This window comes from Asterias amurensis, chromosome 20 (genome assembly GCF_032118995.1).
Source record: "Asterias amurensis chromosome 20, ASM3211899v1".
NCBI classification, from domain to species: Eukaryota; Metazoa; Echinodermata; class Asteroidea; order Forcipulatida; family Asteriidae; genus Asterias; species Asterias amurensis.
Window position 1 is genome coordinate 10,662,611 of NC_092667.1, and position 19,931 is coordinate 10,682,541.

Consider the following 19,931-nt stretch of genomic DNA (forward strand, 5'->3'; position numbering starts at 1 on the left):
CCACGAATTTGATTTTGACACCTCAGATTTAGAACTTGAGGTCTTGAAATCAAACATCTGAAAACACACAACTGCGTGCGACAAGGGTGTTTTTTCTTTCATTATTATCTCGCAACTTCAACGACCGATTGACCTCAAGTTTTCACCGGTTTGTTATTTTATGCACTTGTTGAGAACACCAAGTGAAAAGACTGATCTTTGACAATTATTACCAATAGTGTCCAGTGTCTTTAAGAATACCAGAAATGTCTTTTGTTGGTGTCTATCGATCTTTTACTTTTTGTTTTGAGGGACTTACCTTTTTTCCTGTGGTAACATTGTGCAATTTTTTACTAGTCATATATCCATTGTTTTAAATAATTGTAAAGATTTGTTAAAATGTGTAAATACATTCTGAGAATACTTTTGGCTGTACTTTGTGTAGCCAAAGGTATTGGAATTGAAGGCCTTCGGGCCAGAGTTGTAAAGTAAATTTTTGTAACTCCGGGCATACAGGCATAATGCCTCTCGGCTTTTAAAAACAACATGTTCTTTTTAGTACCAATTCTCTGTGTTTGTATTTTGTTTTTAGTATACAATGTACAGTGTCAGATAAATAAATAATAATAATAATAGTTTCCAAGAGTGCTTACCCAGTAAGTCTTTTATGGTTTAAAATTCATTTTGGAGTAATTTTCAAAAGTGTATGTACATGTATAAAGCAAGCCCTGTGTTTCACATACATTGGTGCCAAATAATTTAGCAAAAAAGAAAGATGTTTGTACATGTACATTGTAGACTTCTAATACAAGACGTAACGTAGTTTAACAACGTGTATTTCTAATCCTACTTTCTCAATACAGGATGGGATTTCAGCCCTTGTCTGTGATGTCAACATCCCAGCTGTGAAAAGGAACAAAAACGTGGAAACATTTCTGAAGAGATGTGAGTAAAAGACAAAGTACAGTAGTTTAGCACACTCTCTCTGAAGAGATGTGGAAACATTTCTGAGGAGATGTACATGTAAGTAAAAGACAAAGTAGTTTAGCACACTCTTTCTCTAGACCCAGCTAGGCTGGAAGCAAAGCCAACCGGTGATTGATGGAAAAGTTCATTTCATTATTCAGTTCAATTTAATTCAGTTACACATGTAAATTGAATGTCTTTTTAATTCCTGTGCAGAAGTTTCCTGCCTCAGAATTTTTTTTTCTGGAAAATAAGTATTTTTTTTACCAGACCTTAAAAATGTATACATTGATAAAGGCAGTGTATGTTTTTTCAGCACTGTGTTCAGTGATTGGGTTTTGGGGGGTGTTGTGGGGGGGGGGGGGGGACTTGGACATTTTAAAGTGACAAATATTAGTCTGGTTCCTTATCAATATTTGTTGTCGTGACCAGTCATATGAGTTTATTTCCGTTTTTAAAAAGTAAATTCCTGGGAGACTCAAATCAGAAAAGGAAGGTAATCACTATCCATTAAAATTATCATTGTAGGAGTCATTTTTAAACGTTTGCTATGGTTTAGGTCCTATGATATATGGCCAACTATACCATGTAAACAGTCAAACAAGTTACTAATCTTAGTTGAATTGATTAAAAATTTTTGAAGATGATGGACCAGTTGACGACGTAAAGCTTCACAGACTGTCATCACAAGACTTCCAAGTCATTAAAGTCATCGGCAGGGGAGCTTTCGGAGAAGTACAAGTGGTAAGAAACTGTGATTTTTGTAGCAATTTTTTTCTGGGCACTATTGGTTTTATCAAAGACCAGTCTTCTCACTTGGTGTATCTCAACATATGCATAAAATAACAAACCTGTGAAAATTTGAGCTCAATATTGGTCCCCGAAGTTGCGAGATAACTATGTATGAAAAAACACACTGGTTGCATGAAGTTGTGTGCTTTCAGATACTTGATTTCAAGACCTCAAATTCTAAATCAAATTCGTGGAAAATTACTTCTTTCTCAAAAAACTTGAAAACTACATTACTTCAGAATTAATTTGAGTAATTACCAATAGTGTCCACTGCCTTTAATTGCTGCTTAGCCTAGTTTTCATTATCCCTTGCATCTTGCTAAAAGGCAACATCATGCAACAAATGGTAAACTTGTGTTTTGTTGCATTTTAACAAATAGCAGTCAATTCAAATCCCATACTCTGCTGCATGGTGCGGTGTTCAACAGGAGCCGACAGTAAACTTCAATGGATATTGATGCAGTAGCAGTGGCCCAGTTTTTTGTGTTTGAATGAATTTTTCTTCACTAGAATTCAGTCTCACATTGGCAATGTGATGACTTTTTCACAAGTTGGTTGGATGGTACATGACTATGTTTTTTTTAAAACTAGATAATGGAAGTGAATTACCTCTCCCCAAATCAGGGGTCTTCATGTTAATGTACATGCCCATATTATAAATAGTTGTTATTCATTTGTGTTTTGCAATTTTGTTTTCTTCTGAAATGAAGCATGCTAGACACAGCATTTACCATTGGGGAGTAACAGTAACATGGATTATCCATTAGCACTTAGATTGAAATCATCAATGAGGTCCCTAGTTTAAATTCCCATGTCTGGATTTTGACGTAAACAGTTGAGGAGGCCGCAATCAAGTCTGTAGGGTATATCCAGGCTCAGGTTTATTTAGTAAACACAAGAGCGAGTGATATGTTTTTCAAGATGCTTATCATGGAGTGTTTTGTTTTTCTCGTTAGCTTTTGATTTTGAGTAATGCAATGAAAGGTCTATGAAAATTGACAGTTTAATGTTCTTAAACCTGATTCGACCCCCAACCCCCCTAAAAAAAAGGAAAAAAATTAAAAGCGGATGAAAAAACCTTAAGGAATTTAGACATTGGTCAAACAGAGAAAAAGAGAAAAATAGCATCTAGTTGGCTGTTCACAGACCACTCTCACAAGTACTGCAAGGATGGTGTGATGAAAGAGTTTGCCGTCAGTTTATATGCATTCCAAGCCTTTCTCTGGCATTCCTGTTTCGATTTGCACAAAATGTGAAATTAAGCGAACGCCAGTGCTCCGAGGCACGCGTTCTAAATTAATAGTCATTATGACGACAGTGGGAGCAAGCAGCGTCTGTGATTGTTGATCTGAATTATGTGATTTTTAATGGAAATTACTGTGCAATGACCCCTTGGGAAAATTAGCGCTAGTGAAGATTCCGTGTCAGCAGCTCTACAGTGCAAGTGTGTTTCAAGCTGAGTAGATGCGGAAAGTTTATACTTTGCAGAAGTATCGACGACCTTCAAATAGAAATGAAATCCTGAAGTGCCGAGACTGTTTTTCTGGAGGAAAGGGAAAACTGAAAAAATAGAAGGATATTTGTTCAGGTTGCACACTTTGAAACCTTCAACCAGTTTCCTTAACAGGAAGCAAATTGTCATGCTTAGTGTAGCAGAACAGTTTGCTTTAAAGGCAGTGGACACTATTGGTAATTACTCAAAATAATTATCATCATAAAACCTTTCTTGATTACAAGTAATGGGGAGAGGTTGATAGTATAAAACATTGTGAGAAACAGCTCCCTCTGAAGTGACGTAGTTTTCGAGAAATCAGTAATTTTCCACGAATTTGATTTCGAGACCTCAAGTTTAGAACTTGAGGTCTCAAAATCAAGCATCAGAAAGCACACAAATTCGTGTGACGGAGGGTGTTTTTACTTTCATTATTATCTCGCAACTTTAACGACCGATTGAGCTCCAATTTTCACCGGTTTGTTATTTTATGCATATGTTGAGATACACCAACTGTGAAGACTAGTCTTTAACAATTACCAATAGTGTCCACTGTCTTTAAGCGTAATCGTATTTCACAGGTTCGTGCAAGAAAAATTGGTTGGCCAGCTTAGCTTTCACCTTGGATTTGCACCATATTTGTCTTTTGTTGGCTTACAGTACATGTAAGCACTGGAAGGTTTAGAAGTTAGATGAACGATTAGGAGTGCTTTCAAATGGAAATATCGCTTTCCATAGTTTTCCAACCTCGGTTGGTAAAAAACTTGGGCTGTGACATTGCAAAAGAAAGGTTAGATGGATTGCAGATGACCTCATTGACCTCCATCTTTGATGACAAAAAAACACACACAAATGTGCTGTGCACAGGTCTCAGCAAAAAATAGCCTGTCATGCAAGCACATTTCATCAACGAAGGCAACCAATGTCAGGGGGGTAATTGAACTGATTTAAATCATGAACTCTGTTTATGTTCCAGGTCCGAGAGAAAGATTCCCGCAAGGTGTTTGCCTTGAAGCTTCTCAGTAAAATGGAAATGGTAAGCCAAATTAAAAGTCAAGTTTGATTCTTGTTTTTTTTCTTCTCAGTTAAATGGAAATGGTAAGCCAAAGTAAAAGTCGAATTTGATTCTTGTTTTTTTTTCTCTCAGTTAAATGGAAATGGTAAGCCAAAGTAAAAGTCGAATTTGATTCTTGTTTTTTTTCTCTCAGTAAATTGGAAATGATAAGCCAAATTAAAAGTCAAGTTTGATTCTTTTTTTCTCTCAGTAAAATGTAAATGGTAAGCCAAACTAAAAGTCAAGTTTGATTCTTGTTTTTTGTGCATTTAAAACCAAAACAGTAGAAAAGTGTATTTGCCTACAGGTATGATGCACAAATACATGATTACAGTTGTATGTACAATGCACTACGTGTACACCAGATTTCTTTCTCGGACCTCGGCTTGGGATCTGGCTCCAGGCTCGAGGTGCTGATGTTCGTGCACTAAGCGCTGCTCCAAAATGCAATGCGAATGCAGCGCATGTAGCCTAAATGCCAAGTCACACTGCAGCGATAACAAAAACAATAACGATCACGATGCAAAGAGGATGTGTTCTATTAGTTGAACTGCTCCACGCAGAATACGCACACGCTCATTCAACCAATAGAATGCGTTCTCTTTGCGTCGAGATTGTTAACGTCTTTATTATCACTGCAGTGTGATTAGGCCTTTAGCCTGAGCTGTCCGAGCCCAAGTTGGTGTCTGTGCAGTTAGATTAGATCTTGTTACATGTGTTTGTTATTGTTTCGAGTCATGAGTTTATGCTGGGAAAGAAAAAAAGGGTTTCACCCTAAAATAAAATATCACAATACAAAAAACCCTGAGAAGCTGTTTTGTTTGTATTTTCATATCAATTGTTGCCTTTCCTGCTTACAGTTTCTGACGGTAGGCTGGCACACTGGTTTCTTTGTTAATGCATGTGGGGTGAATGGTAGTGAAACTGGTTTCATGCATTTAAAGATAATATGAATTATATATCTTAATTTAAAGATATAATTTAAAGATATATGAGATATATATTTGCTGTCCTTGATTTTAATTTTGTATCTGTTGTCGTAACGCTTTCCAGATCTGGTTACGGACTGTTCTGTGATTTTTATGTTTTTTTTGGTGCAATTCTGGGTCTTTTGCCCTGTTATTTTATATTAGGGGTCTTGTGTCATTTGTGCAATTTAATGTTTTCTGTGTTTTAGTCAAATTTCATTTAACTATCTTTTTTTAATGTATTAACTGACAAATTTAAGACCGCAATTCAGTTTTTTTACTGCCAGTGTCTTAAAAAAAAAAAATATTGTTGAATAAATAAACCATTAATAACAATAATAATAATAGCGAATAAACAATGCTAGAATAAATATTTATATTGACTTCGGTTATGACTTGGTTAGTTCATTGTGACTGTACTTGTTGTTAGTACATGTTATATCCAGGGTTGTAGCTTGATTGTTAAAGTGACAGCCACAAAATAACTCTGCTGCATTAGAACTATATTAGTCAGGTTCTAAAAGAACAACAACAGGGGTTGTAAGCATGCACAATAGACCTTTATCATGTTGTCACCATTTTGGTCATGTTCCCTGTTTCCAATAACAGTAATGAATGCTAACAATCATTGCGCATGGCACCAGACTGTTTTTTTTCCGTCCAGCCTCAGTTTGGTTACACTGAGTTGGAATGGAGTAAAATCAAGATGGCCACACCTTAATAAAGGCCACTAACTACAAAGACGAGACGATTAATACAGTTCTGTGCACAGTTGCTCCACTAAACACATCTTGTGCATCTGAATAAAAATCGCCTTTTGAAATGAAATAATAACTCTTATATACAGCGCATTCACAAAAGCCGTATCAATGCGCTTTACATTAGTGCCCTGTTCGTAGGGCCAATAACATCCCTTTTTAATGTTTCTAGCTCCCTTGGGAGTACAGGTATAACCTGGGCAACAGTTTACATCGCTCCAAAGGCTTTTTCATTCACAATATCAACCTCTGCCCTCACAGGTACCCATTTATACCCCTGGGTGAAGAGAAGCAATTATAGTAAAGTATCTTGCTCAATGACACAAGTGTCATGACCGGGATTCGAACCCACACTCTGGTGACTTAGCACCAGAACTTGAATTTGATGCTGTTAACCACTCGGCCATGACACTCTCCTATTTACTGTCTGAATATTCAGTATCACCCATTTATGGTTGATAATGTATTCCTGCAGTATGGTGTACATGTGGAAGTGTCGTGGCCGAACGGTTAAGAGCACCGAATTCAAACTCTGGTGTTTCTGATCAGCAGAGTGTGGGTTCGAATCCCTGAGCCGTGACACTTGTGTCCTTAAGCGAGACATTTCGTCCTTCGGATGGGACGTTAAGCCGTTGGCCCCATGTGTTATGTGACGCATGTAAAAAAAAACCAGTGCACTTATCGAAAAGAGAAGGGGTTTGCCCCTGTGTTCCTGGTCCGATCAGCAGCAAATTGCGCCACAGCATCTTGTAAAGCATTACATGGTGCTATCAGAATTAGGTCTCATAATTCAAACAAAGTCCGACATCTTGCAGGGAATACTGTATGTTACAGCACCAGGAGTGTTACTGAGTGACGGACATGTAAGCTATATAAGAAGCCACAATTATTGTTATTATTATGTAGTGTGCAAAATGCTTAATAAATACACATCCTGTGCAAAGTTTTCTAACAATACCATTAATGTGGGATGTGGTTTGTATCGATTCGCAAAGGCATGAAGCGTGATTGGTACATACATGTACATGTTTGTACTATGTAGCTATCAATAAAACCAACGATGTGGAATCGTGCCTTTTGTTATAAAAAAAAATCAACATGTCGTATTCAACACCTTTAATTACTTGTTTCTAGATAAGACGATCGGATTCTGCATTCTTCTGGGAAGAGAGAGACATCATGGCGTATGCAGACAGCGAGTGGATTGTTCAGGTATGGTCAAATCATTCATAATAATAATAATAATAATAATAATAATAATAATAATAATAATAATAATAATAATAATAATAATACAGAGCATTTATAAGGCGCTATACAATGAACAGAGCGCCTGACAAAGGGAGGGCAACACAAGAACAGAAACAAGAACAAAAACAGACCAACGACAAGCCAATAGATGTAGGAGCAAATTAGGTTGTGGGAATAAAAATGTCTTGAGGAGGCGTTTAAACAGAGCCAACGACGCAGCTTCCCTCAGATTTGTATTCATATGTAGGTCTGTCAATTTTTGTTTTGTTTTGTTTGATAAGATGATCTTCCCATCAAGGGAACTCTGCAAACTTTCCCATGAGGGGGATGTAAAGCCAAGCTGGCAACAACAAATCTCTCGCATAATTGTACAACACTTGTTTTAACGTCTCTGATTATGAATTGTACAGTCAAGAAAGTGTGATTCAGGAACTAAACAACAATACATATTGTAGTCGTCGTGAAATGAGCAGTGAGCTTGGGTAGGATTCAAACCTACAACCTTGTGATTTAAAGTCCTGCAGTCCTACCACAGGACCACGATGACCTAAGTTTTGGTGTACAGTTTACTTTAATGAGACTGACTGAGCCTGAAGCCAGAGCCAAGTAATGGAACAAGCCACAAGTTACCCAGTCATGGTGTAAAATTGCAGGGAGGTGGAGGGTACATGTAATGTAGAATGTATACAATGTAGGATACAAACCTACAACCTTGTGATTACAAGTCCTGCAGTCCAACCACAGGACCACGATGACCTCAGTTTTGGTGTACAGTTTACTTTAATGAGACTGACTGAGCCTGAAACTAGAGCCACATAATGGAACACGCCATTAGTCAGACTGGTGGGATACATTTGGCAGGGGATGAAGGGGGGGGGGAGTGTACTGTACATGTACATGTAGGTACAAGGTACATTCAATATGGACAGAGCATGAAGCCAGAGCCACAGAATGGAACAAGCCATTAGTCAGGCAGGATACATTTAGCAGGGGAGGAAGGGGGGGGGGAGTGTACTGTGCATATGTACATGTAGATGTACAAGGTACATTCAATATGGACAGAGCATGAAGCCAGAGCCACAGAATGGAACAATCCATAAGTCAGCCAGTCCAGATGATAATGAAAGATGACAGATGGCTGCTTAGTGGATCAGGCTGTGCAGCTTTTCTCACCTCTTGTCACGCCTGTCTGGGCTGTCAGTTGCAATCTACTTCACAGATAAATTATTAAACCATATTTCTGTGTATTTGCCCAAAGGGAAATTGCATACAGATTTTATGGTAGGGTTCTCTAAAGGCAAACTGAGTTGCATGATTGGGCATGAAAGTTTAGAATTAAAATTTTACTCAAAACACAAGGTGAAGCTTTTAAAGGAACACGTTGCCTTGGATCGGTCGAGTTGGTCTTTGAAAAGCGTTTGTAACCGTTTTTTATAAAATGCATATGGTTAGAAAGATGTTGTAAAAGTAGAATACAATGATCCACACAAACATGCTTCGAAATTGCGTGGTTTTCCTTTAACCTTGTCGACTAACACGTCGGCCATTTATGGGGGTCAAAATTTTGACTCCCATAAATGGCCGACCATGTTAGTTCGCACAGTAGAAGAAAAACCACGCAATTTCGAGACAAACTTGTGTGGATCATTGTATTCTACTTTTAAAACATCTTTCCAACCATGTCAGCCATTCCATTGTGACTCGCGTGACAATCTCACTGGTTTTTCAACTTTTGAAAGATCTATACTCCAAAATATAAAACGTGGCTCTCATGTAACTCAATTTATATAAACTTAGTAAAGAGCCCTATAATAAAAAATAAAAAACGAACACAAATTGTGTAGGTATCATGTTTTTATAGGTGTTCCAAAAATGTGACTCGCGTGACTGCCAAAAAATGAAAGGTCTTGTATCCCTGTATGCCGTTGCCCATTCGTGAGAACTCAGAGAAACTTTTTAGTCCCGGATCACTTTTTTTTTAAGTACAAGAGAAGCACTATACTTACCAATAAAAAGTACAAAATAAAAACTTTTAAAAAAATTGAAAATTTGTTAAATGCAACGTGACTCGCGTGACAGAAGTTTGTGACTCGCGTGACAAGTGAGAAAATATACAATAGATAAACAGGATACTGCATAACAAGAATAATTTATTTCATTCAGAACACTTAGAACTTGAAGTTGAATCTTTTTATCAAAGGAAGAAACACCTGAAGCAACATTTAAAGGAAAATTAAGAATCTGAAGAGGCTTTGACTTAAACATGGTAATGTTGGGACGGTTCTGAAAAGAATTGGTGGTTCAACAACACTGTCTGGTCGAAACGTAGAGTTGTGAAACCACCAGTTCTTTTCAGAACCACTCAAACTCATAGAGAGAACCCTTACTAGAAATTATTATATTGTTTTGTGATTGGGGGAACGACTTTTTTCTCACTACGCTTGGCAGAGTAGGTTGATAAGAAACAACCAATTTTGGTGTCAAGTTCTAATGGCATTAGACTGTGTTAGGCTGAGTACATGTACATCTGTTAAGTAATTTCTTTATTAATGCCCCCCTCCAAATCTAACTTAAGAATACTGTCTTAAAATACACAGTTTCATCAAATATTTTTGTTCGTTCTTGTTTTAAGTTTATCATTCCTTGTATTATTTAAATTATGCAGATGTGAATACATTGTACAGTGCAGTATGCAGTGTACACATGGTACATGTAGTTCAACATGATCTGCTGACAGTGTGCCAAGTCATAATTGTACACTGTAATAATTCCTTTTTCTAACATAAATTTATAAATTCAGGGGCATAGTAGTATGTTCCAGTGGGCTGGGGTGCTTTTTTAACATTCCATGTAGACATCATCCCCAGAATAATTTGGTAGCTTTTGCCAACCATGTGCATTAAGTGCATTTGCCGTGACTCGCGTGACAAACTCGAGGGTGTTTTTTTTAAAAAGTAGAATGCCTAGGTAAAAAAAAACTAATAAATTCTTGAAAGACCCTTTGAAAAGACCACTATTATGAGAGAGAAGAAAAGAAATGTTGAGGGTCTATAACAGAAAAAATACTATAATCATTTTTTTTGTGACTCGCGTGACAGTAAAACGAGGGTAAAAATTAACTCCCATTTTTCAAAAGTCAATAGTTCAAAAAGGTATATTTAATTTTGGCTGTCCTTACTAATGACTCTTTGTTGTTTATACATAATGATTAAATCTGAACACCTATTGTTTCATGTTTTTTTTTTCAAAACCTGAATTTCAAGGATTTTTCAGACTTCAGTGTACACTTTTTACCCTTTACTCCCAAGGCTGTCACAAAAACAATAAAGAATATTTTTATAAAGTCTTTTTAGAAATAGAAGCACTAGGTGTTCTTGTTTCAAAATAAATGTAAAAACTTCACTGATAACCATTTTAATTTTTTTACTATGAAGCGCAAATACCATGGAATGGCTGATATGCATTTTATAAAAAACGGTTACAAACGCTTTTGTTTTGACCAACTCGTCCGATCCAAGGCAACGTGTTCCTTTAAGGTGTTTTTAGTAGTATTCCCACCCACTTCTGGAAGAAGGTAACACTGCACTTTGTACATTGTACATGGGTGATGTGTTTTTACTCATGAGTAACCATTTTGAACTTTTTTTATTTCATTTTTTTATTTTTCATTTTTTTATTCCATAAGCAACAAAAAAACAAACAAATACAATAAATCACAGAAAAAGCAACCAACAGAGTTAAACAAAAATGCCTAAAGGGCAGTAAACAAGAAAACCACGGACAGAAGACAAACAAAAAGGGACAACATAAAGACCAAGGACTAGACAGTACCAACTAGACACCTAAACATCAGATAAACAATATAAAGCGGGCAGAAAATTCTAATTAAAACATATTACCCCATTTTTTGTTAAGATCATCGAGTGATCATTTCTCTTTGCTATAGCTTTTTCTGTTTTGAAATAAGAATAAACAAACTCTTTAAACGCAGTTATTGACAGAAGAGGTACTTCTTTGCCAAAATACTAATAAAGGAGATAAGCTCTTTTGAATTTGCTGATTTTTCTGAATATGGGTATGTTCAGACAGCGTACTAACTTAGACCCGAACCGGTCTAACTTTTACGAGCAGCGGGGGGTGGTTGTAAAAATAAAAACCCATTGCGTTCAGACAGCACAGAGTTAAACCCGATCCGGTTTATCTTCGGTTTTAAGAGGTCAAAGTAGACGCGACCCCGTTGCTCTAACATCCGGTTATATTCATCAGATTCACGCACCGAGTATGCCGAGATACCGAGTGCCCCATTCCCTGGATGATCAGACAGGGCATAATTATTTGATACATATGGCTCAATCGAACGCGGTAACAGTTTTACCGTTGGGAGGATATGGGCACTCAAAACAAACATGAACACGACTCGAAATTATTTTAAACAAACAAAATATTGATACAAACCGCCGAGAAAACTCACCAAAATATTGTCCATATTCCATGAAACAGAACACGTTTCATTTTTGTGTTTTGTTTTATACCACTGTTTCCGATTTATTAAATACTTTTAGTTTGTACTTCAATCGATTGGAAGTTGCAATCTCTCAAAAGCTGGTACCGCGATTTTTATTCCGATTGAGTCGTTCATAAACACAACTACACACGTGCAAGTTACGACATGTACTTTGCAGTATTTTCCCAACTTCCCAACAACGTGGTGATATTGCTGGCGTAGGGAATTTCCCCTACACACAGCCTCGCGCCCACTGCAGTTCATTCTCCTAGATTGAAAGTACAGCACGCTAGTAACGGTGACGGCAATAGAAAGGCACATCCACGGGATCGGTGATGGATAACTATTGGATATCAGAGAGTGATCACTATGGGATGGCAGCGCTGTACATGTGAGAAGCAATACAACATATGCTTCTTCGCTGCGCTCGTAGTATACGCATAAAAAAAACAGTTTCAATTTATTGTAGGACACTCAACAAAAAAAAGCTTGGAAAATATAATTTTGTTTTCAGCATCAGAGGCAACAGAAACAAGCACTCCGGGTCCCGGGCGTGTGCATTGAACCACACAATGGGTCGTCCGTTGTGAGTTAAAACCGGATGTCATTCTGTCCACACGCAGTGTTAAAAGATAAACCCGAACCGGTTTAGACTTAGACCGCCTCGCTGGATGGTTTAAGTTTTGGGGTTTAAACCCGATCCGGTCTAACTTTATTTGCGTTCACACGCACAAATGTTGAACCCGAACCGGTCTAAGTGGACTTAGACCAACTTTAGTACGGCGTGTGAACGACCTCAATGTTCTCGTGAAATGTGATTCTGGGGGCAGTTACTTTAATCTTAAAATTCACACAAACCCTTAGAGCTATTAGTTTTACTTTTAAGAAAGGATTTCACTTCACTATGGTTTTACAGAGTGTAGGCCTAAACTTCAGGCATGTGATGTTCCAGGATTTTCCAGGGTTTTCTCAAAATCTCCTGAGCCTTGAAAATGTTCTTGAAGGAAGTGAAAGTAGTCACGAAAGGGGGAAAGCAATTGTCCACATTGTGTCCAAGCCTGTAGCCTTCTTACTTATGAGGGCAAGGCCATTTTCATTTTTCAAAGGGCACTTCCATTGGAAAATCTTAAAGTCAAATAAGAAATTTGTGGTGGGGCACGAAGGCCAAGACCAGGGGCAAGGGAGGCCATGTTGCCTTCGTGCAACTTCAGGCTTGAAATTGTATTTCTGGTGAGGCACAAATTCTGTGAACCTCCAGCTGTTGATAGAGTTAAACATTTTGAAAACAATTCCCTTCAAATGGATGTAGGTTTAGAGAGGGTTTCAAAAACATATTCAATCTCTGAAAGCATTTCTCAAATTGTGTTAACCACTTCAGATATTCGCATAGTGTAGGAAGGATTGTGGTATGTGCGACAGTGAAGCCACTGCCAGGAAAAGCCAACAGAACAACCCCAGGATGTTGAATTTTTGAATTAGACACCAGATGGTTGTCCTCCCCATTATGGCACTTCCCTTTTGTCACACACTTGATGTACTCATCCAGGCATTCATAATCTTTGCCCTAAATATGCACATTCCAACCGATATAAATATTGTCACGTCGTCGTTGGAATGAAGTCCCATAATGTGACCCTACCTGGTGCACAAAGAATTTTATTCTTTTGTGCTGCCGACACAGCTGCCTTTTGAAAAGAAATAATTTCCAGGCACATTTATAAGCCCATACATGTTTATTGTGTATGTATTGACTTCATGTAGTTGGGGAATATTTTTTAGTGGCCTACATGTATTACAGTTTTTACTTCACTTAACAGTTTTTCTTGAACTAATTTTACACGTAAATGTACAGGCGATGAATGTAAATCTTTGAGCCTCATGGCCATTTTTATTAATGAGAATGACACTTCCATTGGAGAATCTTAAATGTTTATGGGAAACTTTCAAAGGGGCACCAAGGCCAAGACCAGGGGCCAATTTCATAGAGCTGCTTAAGCAAAAAATTTGCTTAAGCACGAAAATAGCTCGCTTATTTTACACATGTTACTGGCCAAAATTTTATGCCATATACATTGCTTGTGACTAGTATTTAGCTATTGTTTACTAAGCATTATAATTGAGTGGAGTCTTGGCCGGTAATCTGATTTTACTAAGCAATGAAATTTTTGCTTAAGCAACATTTTTGCTTAAGCAGCTCTATGAAATTGGGCCCAGGGTAACAGTGGCCAAGGCCTCCGTGTACATTTTCATTCCAGGCCTACATTCAGCGGCCAGACTTGTAACTAGAACTCGCACTCGGGAATCCATCACACCCATTCTTAAGGATCTACATTGGCTGCCAATTCGGGCTAAAATTGATTTTAAAGTTTTGGTTCTGACTTATCAATGTATCCATGGTATTGCCCCTGTTTATCTTCAAAGCTTAGTTCAGGAGTACAAAACAACCAGCCGTCGATTTCACCAAACTCTCTTTCTAACTTAGGATTAATCTTAGGACTTAGGACGGGTTCAGTTCCGTATCAAAATTCGTAGGACGCATTGAACTCATCCTAAGTTAGGACGGGTTACTCGTCCTTACTCGAGATAGGATTAATCCTAGCGTTTCGTGAAATCGGCTGCAGGAATCTGCGATCTTCAAATAAATCCCTTCTGACTCCCCCCCAGTTATCAAAACCAAGTCGTACGGTTCCCGCTCTTTCCAATATGCAGCAGTTCAGTTATGCGACAGTCTTCCAGAGGTTGTTAAACAGGCTGAGACATCAGAACAATTCAAAACCCGGTTAAAAACATATCTGTTTACTTTGTTCAATAATTGTTGATTTCTTTTTACAGCGCATAGGGACCTCACAGTGATATGCGCTAAATAAGAATGGTTTTATTATTATTATTATTATTATTATTATTATTATTATTATTATTATTATTATTATTATATTACATTATGTACATTACATGTACATGTACTGTAGAAGGGCTAGTACTGAAATTGATCTGCCATAATTGCACAGAGTCCAGCTTCACTTAAATAGTCTATGTACTTTTTGTAGGAAAAAAACACACAATGTCCACAGATTTACATTAAAGATAATGATAGTAGAAAGCTTCCCTGAAAATATAACTTGCTGAGGTGCTGTATAGTTTTTGAGAAATGAGTAAAACAATGTCATGAAAATAACTTTTGTCTCAGTGATCATGAGACGAAAATTATTTTAGCTTGTGAAAACGTCTTTTCATGACATTGTTTTACTCTTTTCTCAAAAACTACAGCACCTCAGCAACTAATATTTTAAGGCACGCTTTCTACTATCTTCAAACGGTGTAAGTTTAATGTAAATCTGTGGACATTGAGTTTTGTGTTACAAAAAGTACCCGAATCCTATTAATACAATTAGTAAACTCAGAAGGAAGTTGTAACTGACCTTACTCAACACCTTATTTAATTACGCTCATCAGTTTGAAAGGATACAAAAATCCCCCGGCTTGAGTTGACGAGCCTCCCGGTCATCCCAAGTATTTATTAATTTTCTATTTGGAAAGGTTATCTGGAGCATACAGAACAGCTGATTAGCCCGTTCAGAGCGTCCTGTAATTAGAAATCTGTAGGGGTTTAAAGACTTGGCGTTACTGGCACTTTATCATAGTATGTATTGAGAGGTTTCGTGCTAAGCATGCTGTGGTGTTTGTGTACAGCTGTCGCTGTCAGATACTTTATGGAGTTGCCATCACACTGGTGTGGTGGACAGTTGTTCACATTGTTGGCTAAGGATTGAGTGATTGGAAGGTATTAAGGTCACACAGATATGGCAGTACAAATTTAATTGATTTGAAGTACATGTGTGTGTACTTGTAGCAGCTTTCGAGCAATCGCACAACATCGGTAAACAGTATTGTCCAAAGGACCGCACTTCGTGTATCACAACTTATTATATAAAATAACAAACCTGTGAAAATTTAGGCTCAATTGGTCATCGCAGTCGGGAGAAAATAACAGGAAAACCCACCCTTGTTTCCGCACGTTTCGCTGTGAAATGTGTTTAAAATAAATCTGTTGTTCTCGCTATTGTTTTAATGTTTTCTCAAAAAGTATTTTTAAAGCATTTCATGGAAAAATATTTCAAGGGAAGTCTTTCACCGTTACCTTCTGTAAACCCTGTAAGTTGTTTGTAAATCTGTGAACTTTTAATTTTTGTTCTGTTCAACTTGAGCAAAGATAGTTATTGTTCTTGTGTTGTAAAAATGTAAACGATTGTGTAATTACACTTAAATTCGAGTGAAACTCACTATAACTTGTTCGTCTATTTATTTCAAAACAAAAACAGAGGTCATCAACCTCCCAAACTAACTACAATGCAAATACAAATCTTTGTAGATTGAAAGAAAAAATAAGAATAAAATCCCCACATTAACTGTCATTCCTCATTTGTCATTTTCAATTATTTCCAATTTTCAGCTTCACTACGCATTTCAAGATGAGAAGTTTCTGTACATGGTGATGGATTTCATGCCAGGTGGAGATCTCGTTAATCTAATGAGTAATTATGAAATACCGGAGAAGTGGGCGATGTTCTACACAGCGGAGGTTGTTCTAGCGCTGGACGCCATTCATTCCATGGGCTTTATTCACAGGTAACGGATTACAAACCATGCAAAGTCCCAAATGTTTTTTTGTGTGTGTCTGAATTGCGTCATGACAGGCGTATGGTTTTTTAAGGATTTTTCCCAGGATGAAGATTTCCTAACTATGTCTTTACAGCTTCAAATAAATTTTTAAGCAGTCATATGACAGGGAGAAAGAAATAATCCACCCGGTTTCTGAATCAATAGTTAGAGTATGTCAACCTTCTTTGTGGAAGTGTCTCCTGGCCGAGCAGTTAAGAGCACCGAATTCAAACTTTGGTGTTTCTGATCAGCACAGTGTGGGTTCGAATCCACAGCCGTGATAATTTTGTCCTTGAGCAAGACACTTAACCATTGCTCCGTCTTTCGGATGGGATGTAAGCCGTTGGTCCCATGTTTTGTGTTACGCATGTAAAAGAACCCAGTGCACTTATGTAGCACCTTATAAGGGTTTACAGGGTTTACAAGGTGCTACGGCGCAAACAAGGTGCTACGGCGTAAACAGCAGGCACAGCCAGGAACACCGGGGCAAACCCCTTCTCTTTTCGATAAGTGCACTGGGTTCTTTTACATGCGTTACACAACACATGGGACCAACTGCCTTACATCCATCCCATCCGAAGGACGAAGCAATGATGAAGTGTCTTGCTTAAGGGCACAGGTGTCACGGCTGGGGATTCGAATCCACTCTCTGTTGATCAGAAACACCAGAGTTTGAATTCGGTGATCTTAACAGCTCGGCCACGACACGTCCACATGTGATGTGTTACAAATCAATGCTGGGTACAATTGCGAATAGTGTCGACCCCATTGGATTTATCAAGAGAGAATTCTGCAGAGCACAACACATAGTTTCCTGTATGGTTTCATCAAATCTGACCCAGGCATTACAAAGTGTTTGTTCCTTCAATGTACGTGTACATACAATGTAATACGTGTGCAAAGCTGCACTAATGATGAGACAAGAGAATTACAAATACATTTGGACGACATGGTTTGATTTACCATGGGAAAACAATCTGTGCATGCTGATTTTACTTGGATGTGTTTGATGCCTGTTTGCGTTGGCCTTGTATATTAATGAACCGTTTGGATAAATCTTATATGTAGTTTGCCCGATTGCGTATTTGTCATGCGGAGCACAACCATGCTCTGCACCATTGGACACAGCAAGCTGTACTGAAAGCATTATGCATGAGCGGAACTTAACTGCCTGACATCAAGGCCGGGCTGTAAGGGAAGACGCATCACTTGTTTTTTGGATTCATTCATTCCAATCATCAAGAAACATACATTATAAATATTTTATGATGATACCTGTACATGTATGCCAGTGGCTTCTGTAGACTTTTTTTAATATTAAAAAAAAAACCCATCATTAGGGAACGTTCGCTCCTCCCCAGCGCCTTGCTTTAACCAAAGGCGCTGGGATGAGCAAAGGTATCATGCACGCACATTGGTCTAATAATGCGCAGTCCCATCATGCATCACACTCACACTGCACCATATTTCTATACACTGTACGCATGACGTACTTCCTGAACAAGAATCTGTTCAAGCGATTAGCCCATCCCAGCGGTCCTGGATAGATAGACTGGCCGCTTGGGCCGAGCGAATAGGGATTGCTGCATCATTGAGCAAGTTCGGGCGCCGACTAGACTAACCAGAATCCATAGAACACAAGGAGATTGACTATAAACCATGCACTGGAGTATGGTTACATGTTGTTGCTCACCCGAACTTGTTCTTACTGTAAGATCATGCATGTAGTATGCATGCGCTCACAAACTCATTGAGCGTCGCATGCAATGTGACCCTTAGCAAAATGGAATGAAAACGGGAGTTGAAAAAAGAAAAGAAAAAGGAATTAATTTAATTTTTTCCTTTGTTTTTGTACTTTTTAGAAAAAAGGGTTGTTATGAATGGAAAATAAAAAGAGTACTGACTCAGTCCTCACTGGCTTTTTAAAGTCTTGCATATGGACAAGGCCATGTGTTAAAGGACCTCGTCTTTGGGTCATTCCGTGTCAAAACACAAACAAAGAAGGCAATTTTAAACCCTACCCTTTTCAAATTTGCTCACATTTGGTTTATGGGGTAATCATGGCTCAACAAGCTCAAATTTTTAATTTCAGCTCCATCCGATAAACGTTTTTTCGCGCTCAACATGACATATTTGGAAAGCTTACACAATTTCCTTTCCAAAGACACCAATTTCAACCAATTTGACCCAAAGGTTACCGATTTATGGTCGTTTGAATGTCAGAGGTCAGGCGCATTTTGACCGAAATCAACAAGAAAGAGCATGCCGTAGCGCGAAAACCGTTTATCGGATGGAGCTGAAATTTGAAATTTGAGCTTGTTGAGCCACGACTACCCCATAAACCAAATTTGAGCAAATTTGAAGAAGGTACATGTAGGGTTTAGCCCATTTGGTGATTTGACACGGAATGACCCCTTTAACACACAACTAAGCCCCCCCCCCCTACCTGTTTTAATTGGAGTTGAAGATCTTGTCACAACCCTTTTATTCCCCGTTTTTAAGTTCACTATCACAAAGTCTTTACTCTGTTTCGTCTCCTTTGGATATTACAGGGATGTGAAACCAGACAACATGTTGCTTGACGCTAGCGGGCATCTCAAACTCGCTGACTTTGGAACTTGTATGAAGATGGACAGGGTAAGAGGAATCCACCAATCAGATGGCAATATCAAATGATAGTTGACCAATCAGAACTGTGATAAACTTTAATTATGCAGTACTAACATTACTATCACCATGATCACAGGCCACATGTGTTTTTTTTCCTTTTAAGGGCTTTCCATTTAATCAGCAACTTTATGTTCTCAAATTTAAATTTCACGACCCCATCCAATCCCATGGTTTACAAAAATGTAAAACTGATTGATTCTGCTGTAATATTTGGCTGAAGAAATATATGTGGAGATTGCTGGAAAATGTTCTTAGTCTTATTCTCCAACATTGCTGTTACAACCTTTGGCCATACGAGCTGAAGCCGGAAGTCACTTGGTTTGGATGGTCCTGAGTTGCGATACTATTGATTATCATATCGTTCATATGATAATAAATAAATTTTTGATCTACATTGCGCCCATTCCATAAAATGGACACAAGCGCACAACAAAATAATTAGACTAAGGTTAAAAAGCTAACAACTGGTAAAAGCAAGGTTATACCATAATAAAAAAATAAAAAAATAAAAAATGAAAACACAAGACCCTTACAGGAGTTCCTAAACAGTAAAAAGGCATTTACTCAAAGACAGTGGGTTAACACTATGCAATTGGTGCACGCTGTGACGGGGTCCATGGCGTTTTGTACACCCGAGGGGGAAAATGGCATCCGAGGCGAAGCCGAGGGTGCCATTTTCCCACGAGGGTGTACAAAACCCATGGACCCCACTCAAAGCGTGCAACAATTGTTTTGTTATACCTTTGTATATGTAATTGTTATTCCTCTTCTCCAAGTTCTGTTGTCACCTTAAAACATTATTACGACGGACTAATCATTGTTTAATAAGCAGACGAAC

The 19,931-nt window shown here is 38.1% G+C and overlaps 1 protein-coding gene across 3 annotated transcripts in view; it reads left to right on the forward strand.

Annotated features, from left to right (window-relative positions):
- Nucleotides 1–19,931, forward strand: part of LOC139952117 (rho-associated protein kinase 2-like) — a 79,632-nt gene that overhangs the window by 18,591 nt on the left and 41,110 nt on the right. For all 3 annotated transcript variants that reach the window (XM_071951076.1, XM_071951078.1, XM_071951079.1), the window contains exons 3-8: nt 843–924; nt 1,589–1,689; nt 4,206–4,265; nt 7,144–7,221; nt 16,215–16,390; nt 18,976–19,060. In XM_071951076.1, coding sequence (XP_071807177.1) covers nt 843–924; nt 1,589–1,689; nt 4,206–4,265; nt 7,144–7,221; nt 16,215–16,390; nt 18,976–19,060 — 582 coding nt within the window. The remainder of the gene's footprint in view (nt 1–842; nt 925–1,588; nt 1,690–4,205; nt 4,266–7,143; nt 7,222–16,214; nt 16,391–18,975; nt 19,061–19,931) is intronic.